General features: G+C 35.8%; 1 protein-coding gene across 1 annotated transcript in view; it reads right to left on the bottom strand.

Moving 5' to 3' along the window:
* Window positions 1-716: 716 nt before the first annotated feature.
* Window positions 717-10,089, bottom strand: part of FAM241A (family with sequence similarity 241 member A) — a 40,466-nt gene continuing 31,093 nt past the window's right edge. Inside the window, exon 2 of the mRNA XM_081244355.1 lies at window positions 717-6,099. Within this exon, the coding sequence (XP_081100481.1) occupies window positions 5,854-6,099 (246 nt within the window). The 3' untranslated portion in view covers window positions 717-5,853. The remainder of the gene's footprint in view (window positions 6,100-10,089) is intronic.

The following is a 10,089-nucleotide window of genomic DNA, read 5'->3' as shown; positions in this document are numbered from 1 at the left end:
TTTAAAAAAAATCTCACATTAAAAAATATACCATCAGCTAGCCTCTCGTAATACAGGGGTTAAACCCATAACAAAAAAGGTCCGTGGTCTTGTGGTAAAAGTCACTATATTCTATGGTGCTTTGGAAAACTAGCAAAGAAATTTCCAACTGATTAACTTGATCAAAGGTTAAATGATACAACTTTAGCTGCTAATGTTTATAAAATGGATGACTAATAAGAACCTGCTGTATAAAAAATATATATATAAAATTCAAAAATTCCACCAAAAAAAAAGTCCAAGATGGTACCTGTTAAAACTATGCTATGGTCCCACCTTTGAACTCGGCTCCCCTCCTCAAAAAAACAAACAAACAAAAAAAAACTTTAGCTGCTGAAAAGGTAACAATTCAAATTTAATAAGCATACGAATGACCAAGTCCTGAATCTTAGCAGGCTCCTGCTAAGCTCATTCAATAATTCTAATTTACACAGTAGTCAACAGAAAGAAGAAATACAATTTGGTTGTTATTGATCTAGATTTTCCCACTACTCTATTGCCTGGGAAGCCATACATATATCAGGCCTTGGCTTTCTGCTCCAGCAATATGGATGAGGAAAATAAACAAGCTGTTTTCACTCTCAGATGACAATTTCCAAACTTGATGTGGCAGCAATTAACTGACAAGTAGAACACAATATAAGGAGTCAGAAGGGAGACTCAGAATGCAGGGTTGTGAAAGAGTATTCTTTATTAGAAAGAATAACAAAGTATTTATTCTGGAGCCCAAAATACCAAGCTTACATACTTGAGAATTCCTGCCCACAATTCTGAGATTTTTAGAAAATTAAAGTTTAGTAAATAAAGGTCTATTGAAAAATACTGGAAAAATATGAAATTCAGATAACATGAGTGACCCTATGCATTATGGAGAAACAGTGATTCCACCAAGCACAGCACTGAAAATACATTTTCTCCTAAAAGAGGCAAGCATATAGTAGCAATACTGTATATGAATGCAAATAACAGCAATATTCTTCCATCAGAAGCGAATGAACTTTTTAAATGATAACATATACATCAATCACTCTATGCACAATAAGTACATTTTTGTAGTCAAAAAACTCTAATGTACAACCAACTCTAGATCTTCTGTTAATGCACTCTGGGGAGAGCATGAATAAATGAAGCTGATTTATTCATTTGACAAAGATTTTGAGCACATACTGTATGCCAGGCATTGTTAGGCAGTGCAGTTATGAACACGAGAGATGTTTTCTGTGGTGTGAAGCCTATTGTTTAATGGAAGAAGCTGACCATAAGCTTTTACAATATATCAATAACATGATAAATGCTGATAGGGGAAATACAGTGTTCTCTGAAAGCATGTGAAGTACCAAAACTGGATTTAAAAGAGTCAGAGAAGTTTTCCCTGGGGACACAATGTCTAAATTGTGGCCTTACAGTTGTGGATATTTTGGTCAGTTTGGTAGGGAGGAGTTAAAGAAAGAAGATAAAGTATGCACAGAGTCATGGAAGGGAGAAACACATCACTCAACTGAAAACAAAATTAGTATAGTGAATCTTGGAAAGAGAAAGTGGAAGTATAGAGAGGTGAGGTCTGTAAGAACCAGTTCATGAAGGACCTTGTAAAACATATTAAGGAGTAAGGATTTTATCATAATGGTAACAGGAAGCCATTGAAGAGATTTAGGCCAAGGAGATTAGAGTCACATTTTAGAAAGATTATTCTGATTATAAAGTGGAAAAATGAAGGCAGGAGACCAATGAGGATTCTGAGATAGCAATCTATGGATGGTGGTATGGACTAAGTGATACTGGGAATGGAGAGAAGTGGAAAAAGGTTAAAGACATTTTTAGGAAGTAAAAGAGCAGAGCTTGGTGACTGGTTACAATGTGGGCAGTGTAGGAGGGGATTTTGTCATTTGCTGAGACTGGAAACATAGGAAGAAGAAAAAGTTTGGGAGAAGGATGTTGAGTTCCTTTTTGGACATATTAAATTTGGGGTACTAAGGGATAAGCAAGTACAAATGTTGGGCAAGCAACTGAATGTATGAATCTTATATTCTGTGTGGAACTCTCTGAACTGGAGATGTAGACGGGAGAGCTGTTAGTATGAAATGGTAACTGAAGCCATGGGAGTGGTGATATTGCCCAGGGCAAGGTGTAGAGTGATGAGAGAACAGTCAAAACACCAAAAATTAAGGGTTGGGCAGAGAAGTAGGACTTACAAAATACGCTAAGTCCAGCAATAATCCTGAAGCCATAATTTGTACATTAGTTTATATTCTCCTTGGTCAAGTCCAGTACTAGAAGTCCTAATAGGTATGAAAGTCTTATTTGATTTTTTTCTCTTCTTTGACCTTGTAAAGCCATTAATTTGCAATGAAAACATTTAAAATAAAGTGAAATCAATAAACTTTTGTAAAATAACTCAAAATAATCACAAACCAAACAAACAGTCCTTTATTGTTTAGTACCTAGCTTAGATTATTTTGAGGTTAATACTTTACAACAGACCTTTACTTATGCTGTAATTTGCCCTCTATCAGTTCTGTAACTGTTTCTTATTTCCTGATCATCTGGATAGTCTTTAATGGATTTGCAGATTAGTGATAGCCTGGAGAGATTTTCTCTGATCAAAACGTGATTAAACAGAGATATATGTTGGTCAGAAGACAACCATGGTCCATAGTTCCCACATGAAAAATATTCAAATACAGTTTTGGATGGGTCCATGGGGATTTCCCTTAATATGCTTCCTTTATATTTGTAAGGAGTAGAAATGGAAATGTGGCCTCTAGAATGGCTAATCAGTGATGCGCTGGTATATGTTTAACAACTGGCTTGCCAGGAAAAAAGAGCCCTGATTTGTTGTGTTTGCCAGTTTTTATAGTGTAAATACTGCCCCCATACTCAATAACATGCTACCAACTTGATGTCACTAAAGGGAGAGTAGGGATAAAATGTATGCAGTTGGCTCTTGCAAGCCAGTGAAAGCTGGCTCCAGCACCCTACTGGACCAAGAATGATCTGACTGGTGCCTAGGAATGGAAGAATGCCTTGTATATGACAGCTTAACATATGAGACAACTGAATTCTACAAAACTGAGTTTTTCCCTTAATGAAATTGATTTATTCAACTATAGTCAGTTTACTTGTAGGTCTTGACTGTTTCCCTTTGAATTGAGGGCTGGTGGTATGAGTGATATATACACTAATAATCTAGTAATGCAGCCTTGTAACTTCTATCTCTTTATTCATAGCAGTACTAGTTTCTAAACTGGCTCGTATCTGAGACTGAAATGATTGAGAATCATTTTTTCTCCTCCCCCCCACGTTTTTTTGGCCGCACTGCGCGGCATGTGGGATCGAAACTGGGCCCCCTGCAGTGGAAGCACGGAGTCTTAACCACTGGACCACCAGGGAAGTCCCTGAGAACCATTCTGGAACAAATTCCTTATACCAGTGGTCTCTTTTTGGCACCAGAGACCGGTTTTGTGGAAGCCGTTTCTTCCATGGACAGGGTGAGGCGGGCGGCAATGGTTCAGGCGGTAATGTGAGCGATGGTTCAGGCAGTAGTGCGTCGGCAGACGAAGCTTTGCTCACTCGCCCGCTGCTCGCCTCCTGCTGTTCCTAACAGGCCCCCGACTGTACCGGTCTGTGGCCCATGGGTTGGGGACCCCTGCCTTATATCATGAAGCAAAGAAATGACCAGTTTCTTTTCATTTCAAGATATCAGTATAATTTGCATTCTATTATATTTCATAAGAGAAAATATTTTATTTCCATCAAATGAGCAAAGTTTGTTTTTTCCTTATAAAAGCAAATAATTTGATGGTATACTGCTCTAATAATATATGCAAAAAGAATAGCAGCAAACTATCTCATTTCTTTATAGAATTTAATATATACTCTATTAACAGCAGTGTGCAGATGCATAGTATTTGACAGTATACTAAATAATTACAATTAAAACTTACTTTTAAAATATTTTCAATATTAGGCACTGGTGGCACCAGAGCTTTTATTATGCATACATATCTTTTTATATTCCAAAAGGAAATTAAAATTCTTAGTAGTATTAGAAAAGAATACACTTTTTAATATTGAATGCAGATATACAAAATCTCATGACTTCTATTAAAAACCTCTCAATTCTACTGGACACAAATAAAGACACCTTTTCAAATAACTTGCACTTATGCCAGGTTCTATAAAATATTCTATAAAAATATTACAAATCCAATAAAAACACAATAATATAGTACAAAGTCATTTTTTTAAGTCAAACTTTAAAAGTTCTGTATTTATACAAATGCACAATACTTTTTAGTGCCCTCTGGCTGGTATTGTTGGTTCAGGATGGTCTAATTTTAGAAATCTAAATTGAACATTTTCATCATTTTTCTGCTTCGGAATGGAAGACACTGAGAACTTACAGAATAAATTTTAAAACTAGGATTGGATAAAAACTTTATAAAGTAGAATAGTAAACACATTACACACTTTAGTTATTGCCCTGCCAAAGATAAAAATGCTCCATTGTTCCATTTTTCCTCTATTTAACTTAAATTTCTAGATAATTATCTTAACTACCTATCCTTTGTCTACATAGAAAGTCTTTCAGATGAAAGTGTAAAGATTTTAGATTCTCTAACAAAATCCAAAATATCAGTAAGCCATTTTCATTTTCTAAGTATATTGAAAGAAATGCTTATTTCAATATAAAACCCCAAAGTGCTGAATTAAGACACATTAATAACATGCCTGGCCAATTACTGTCTTGGCTTTAGTCTTAGAGGAATATTATACAATTGGCTGCTGAGTTCCAAATTTAAGCATTTGGTTTTATACTGTAATACTGTACTTTCTAATACAGATATCAAAGAAAATGAGATGATTTTTTTTTTAAAAAGAAATAGTAAAGAATTTCAGCCATAATACAAATCAATTTTGGGGGAAAAATATCCATGTCAAGATAGGAAATAGATTTTTTAAATCTTAGAATAATTGCTATAAAAGAACTATAAAATATAAATTTCTGAAAAAAGTACACTGAAAATGTCTCTCTAGGAAAAAAATACACAACTGGTTAGATACAAGAAAATATTCATTACCATGGGGTACAGCCAACTATGAACCTGGCTTATGAGACTTCAAAAATTCACAAAAAGTAATTAGCACCAAAACTGTCTAAAACTTCAAATGACATACTGAAGTGATTCTAAGCCCAAGTATTACATTATAAAAAAGTTACATTTAACTTGGGAAGTTTCCCCGTCAATAATAAATATATTTCTTTTCAATCTTTAGAAAATGTGCTAGCTTTACTGATTTTCATCAAAATTTTAAGGTAGTATATAGAAGTTATCATTTACATTGGATTGGGCTAAGCAGGGACAATGGAAATTCAAATTATTTCCCAGATAATATGGGTTTATTTGGTGGGGGTAGGTGGGGAGCAGTTCTCCAATTACAACTTATTTTTAGCTCCTTGTTTCATCCTTTTTCTTCTAAAATGTTTTAGAACATTTAGAAGAGTGAACAGGGGAACATTCCCTGCTCACTTTTTGGTGTTATTCAAGATTTGGCATTGGAATAGGAGTGTTTAAAAGTGGGCACAGATCACAGTAGTTAAACAAGAGTTATGAATAAGCTACAAAATATATATTCAGCCCTGTTATAATCGAGTTGAGTTTAATTTTATAACAACATCAACTTATAAATTTAATTACAAAACAGCACACAATTTGAAACAAGGCAAAATTTTCAGCCTTTATGTGGTGAAATACGTAACTTCACTTATTACATATATGGCTGCCAAATGTCAGTAGTTCATTCGGCCATATTTTACTGTTGCACATAAATAATGACAAGGCAAAGAATAGCAACTAGTCCAAGGGCTGGTAGGCCAAGGAACCACAGCATAAGCCAAAAGAAAATGACTATTACTGGTTCTACAGTTTGTTCTCCAAAGTACATCCTTGTGAAGCCCATGTCAATGAGGCTTTTGTTCAGTTCACCAAAAAGTGTTCCCATCTTTTTGTAGTCATCGCCAACAGGCTCGCCAGTGGGGTTTTGTGATTCTTCAATATCCTTAAAAAACAGAAAAGACAAAACAAAACATAAACATAAAATGAGAAATAGGTGAAGGTCTTTAAGAATAATGACTATCTCATAGTTCTTCTTTATCTTCCAAAGTATGTACTGGGCATACTTCTGACAATCATTCAATAACACTTGGGAATGTTCCTTTTGATTGTCATAAAAAACAACTGTGTCTGTGCCCACCTTTCAAGAATATGAAAAGCACTGATTTATTGATTTGTGTGGACTCAGCATTGACTGGACACTCAACTGCTAGAACACTGATTTACAAGATGAAGGAAGTAGCTGATTCATTTCCATTCATTTTCTAGTTGCCTGGAATTGCACAAAGACAACTTCTTAAATGAAAAATCATGTTTGTATTTCTCTTATCAATGACCGTGATTTCAGAACAACCTTTTTCTACCAATCTCCTGTTTCGAGGCAGGCTCTGATTGCTCTGTCCTAGTAAATAGGCCTCTTTTTCAGTCCATTCCTTTGACACTAAGACTTTAAGGAACCCAGCCTCAGCTGACTGGAGCAGGGCTTGCTGCTACTATTGAGCCATCCTCAGCTATTACGGCTGTGATCTTTCAGTTTTAGCTGGGGAGCTAAGAACACTTCAGTGTAGGTCCTTGCATAGTTTCCTGTCCAAATTCTATAGATGACCTAAATGTTTCTTATTAATCTCATCAGGAGAAACATATAGTCTCCAAATAGGAATCATTTTGTAAAATAAGCCCAAAAGTCTACGTAGATATCAGTCGCCTAGAAAATGTCCATCTGTACCCAATTATAGATACCAAAAATTAAGTACTATTTCTATTACCTCTCAGTCTTAATTACAATTATGGTCTTTATGTCAGTTAATTAAGCTACTATCTCTCAGCTTCAACCCCACCCTTTGGAATTCTGGAAACAATCTGTCTCCCTGTTAGGCTATGCCAATAGAGGAACTTGAGAGACATTGCACAGCTGGAGGAGGAAGGGATTTGCTCTTTCCTTGTTTGCTTCTCATGGGTTTCTTGATCCTGTCAGTCTCTAGTGATAGTTCACTCTGGCAGTAGTAGGTCCTTACAGTAGCAGCCACTGATCTAAATTTAGTGGCTTCCCAACACTTGCAGAATCAATCTCAATGTGCCTTCTTGAGACACCAGATCAAACTCGTGGGTTCCTTTTCCTCAGATATCTGGTTCCCAAGGCCTATGGTGTCTCTCCTTTGAGCTCAGAAACACCAGCACCAGGTGAGCAGTGATCGGTTCTTGGAGGTCTGAGTTTCAGCTGTGTGGGATGGGGCCCTCCCCAGTCTTCTCAGTTTTAGTATTCTACCTCTCTTCTTTACTCTCTCAGGCCCAGGAGTGGTCGCTGCTTCCTGCTGTTACTATCTGTGGCCCTCTAGCCTACTTTAGTGCAGTGGTTTTTAAAATTTAGCATAAGTTACGATCCCTTGGAGGGCTTTTAAAGCATGGATTGCTGGCCCACTGCCAGGGTTTCTGATTTAGTAAGCCATGAGTGGGGCTTGGAGTCTGAGAATTTGTACTTCTAGCAAGTTTCCAGGGGATGCTTATGATGCTGTCTTTTTACCATCTTTTGAATATCACTGCCTTAATGTTTTTGCCTTTTCTATTCTTCAATGCCTACTTAACAATTCTTTATATTAGATTATCTTTGTTAAAATAATTGGTATAGTTTCCCTCTCTTCACTAGCCCTTAATGCAGTCACAAAAGAAAAACTGTCATGTAGATGACATAGTTGTAATTATAATTTATTAAAACTAATTTCTTATAGGAGTGATGATTCAAATCAGTAATTATTTGTTGAACATATACTTGCTCATAGTAGGTGCGAGGTAGAAAATTACTCATGTGTAAAAAGAAGACTTTGGGTATAGGGTTTCACATAATAACAGGTAAGTATTAAATGCCATTAATTTTGCTGTCTATGCCAAAAGAAGTTAATTAGCTTAACTTGAGGCACTCTTCAAACACATGAATCAAACTTAGATTCCTTTAGTAGAAACCAAAGCTTAATCATTTCAGTAATCAATACGTAAATAACTAAAATTTTTTTTTTTTTTTTTGCGTTATGCAGGCCTCTCACTGTTGAGGCCTCTCCTGTTGCGGAGCACAGGCTCCAGACGCGCAGGTCCAGCGGCCATGGCTTACAGGCCCAGCCGCTCCGCCGCATGTGGGATCTTCCCGTACCGGGGCACGAACCCGTGTCCCCTGCATCGGCAGGCGGACTCTCAACCACTGCGCCACCAGGGAAGCCCTAAAAATATTTTTTCATTTAAAAAATGCCTTATTTTCTGTTCTACATATACAGTTTAAGGAAAGAGAGTGAAAAAATCTAATTTTATTTGCAATAGTCAGAAAAAATGATTTTCAATATGATTTTAAGGTGGTGTTTTCCCATATAACAGTAATTCGTGTAGCACACAGAGTGTCATTGGTGTTGTGGAAAAATGAGACTCAAAGGGGCATCACTGTTAAGTCTATATTTTAAGTTTAAGCCAGAATTATTTTTGAGTTAACAAGTACATATAATTTAATAAATTACTTTTGGATTTCCATTTCTACCAAAAAAAGAGAAAAACCAAATGTTGTAGAGATATCTGGAGAGTTCACATCTAGCCTCCCTACACTTCAACTGAATCACCTTGACCAAGTTACTTCATTTTCCTGAGCTTCAGTTTTCTAATCCATAAAATGGGATTTATATGAACCCCTTTTGATACTGATAATACCCTCTTGAATTATAATTTATTTGTAAACCCTTCCTTATTTTTTGTATTTTAACTTCTAAATTATCTTTTCCTTCACTGATGTGCTGTAATCAATTTTATGTTTCTCAGCTTCTCTTACTTTTCTATGTGTTCCATGATAATATACTATATTAAAAAAGAAAAACAAAAATCTTGTTCTTTCCTGAGATTAAGGCTTTCTTTTCATTAGGATAGAACTTGAACAGTTCTTGATTTAGTTTGTAATTCTTCTGGTCCCTCAACTCTCTCTTCTACTCCAGTGTCTAGCATTGCTGGTATCATTTTTGGCCTCTTTTTTTCATTTTTTTATTAAAGTTTTTTTTTCTTTTTTACCACCTCGAATTTCTTTTAATCTATGCACTTATTGTACTTTGGGGTTTTCTGTTGTTACTGAAGCTTTTTAAGACTTTTTCAGTATTTTTGTGGTTTTAGTACAAAGCAAGTACCCTAATCTGAAATGGTTCTTTCTGAAGATTTCTTTGAATTCTTTTACAAACTGCTTGTGGGTTTTTCAGGGGAAGAAGTAGGTGTTGCAATGCTTAGTTAACTCCTAGAGGTCAGGTGGGGAGGCAGCAGTTAATCATATCATCTCAGATCCTGGGAGTAGCTGGGGGGACTGAGAAGGGAAGTAGAAGGCCCAGTAAGGACTGGCCTAGGCGTGCTGTGGCAGCCTGCCGCTTCTTTTTTTAATATGAAAAATTTCAAACACACAAAATTAGAGAAAATAGTACAATCCTTAAATACCTATCAACCAGATTAAATAATTACTAAAAATTTGCCACTTTACCAAAGCACTTCTTAATCTGGGCAATCTAAAGGAGAGGAAAAAAGTAAAGTCACTAGAAGAATGCCTAAAAGCGGCATATGTTCACAAATGAAGTTCTGTGGAAACATCAAAGATATCCAGCAATGAACTGGATGGGGGTTTGAATAATCCTAGAGGAAAGACACTTAAAAACATGGAAAAGAAAATAGGCAGCATTCTTAAATCACTGGCATTACAGTTAATCTCATTACAGTATTTTCTGTATCAGTAAATATTTGTTGAATAGATGGAGAGAATTTATCATGTGTCTGGCAAGCATTAAAGCAATATCTTGATAGGTTTTCTACCTGCTCCACTTTTTGCCAAACAAAAGGTGGTCTTATTTTTCCAAAGTATTATTTATTATAGTAATCTCAAAGCAATGTATCAATTTTATGGAATTAGCAGTCTTTTTTTGTTGTGGATATT

Source organism: Mesoplodon bidens, assembly GCF_964165515.1.
Source record: "Mesoplodon bidens genome assembly, chromosome: 1".
NCBI lineage: Eukaryota > Metazoa > Chordata > Mammalia > Artiodactyla > Ziphiidae > Mesoplodon > Mesoplodon bidens.
This window is presented reverse-complemented; position numbering and strand designations above follow the sequence as displayed.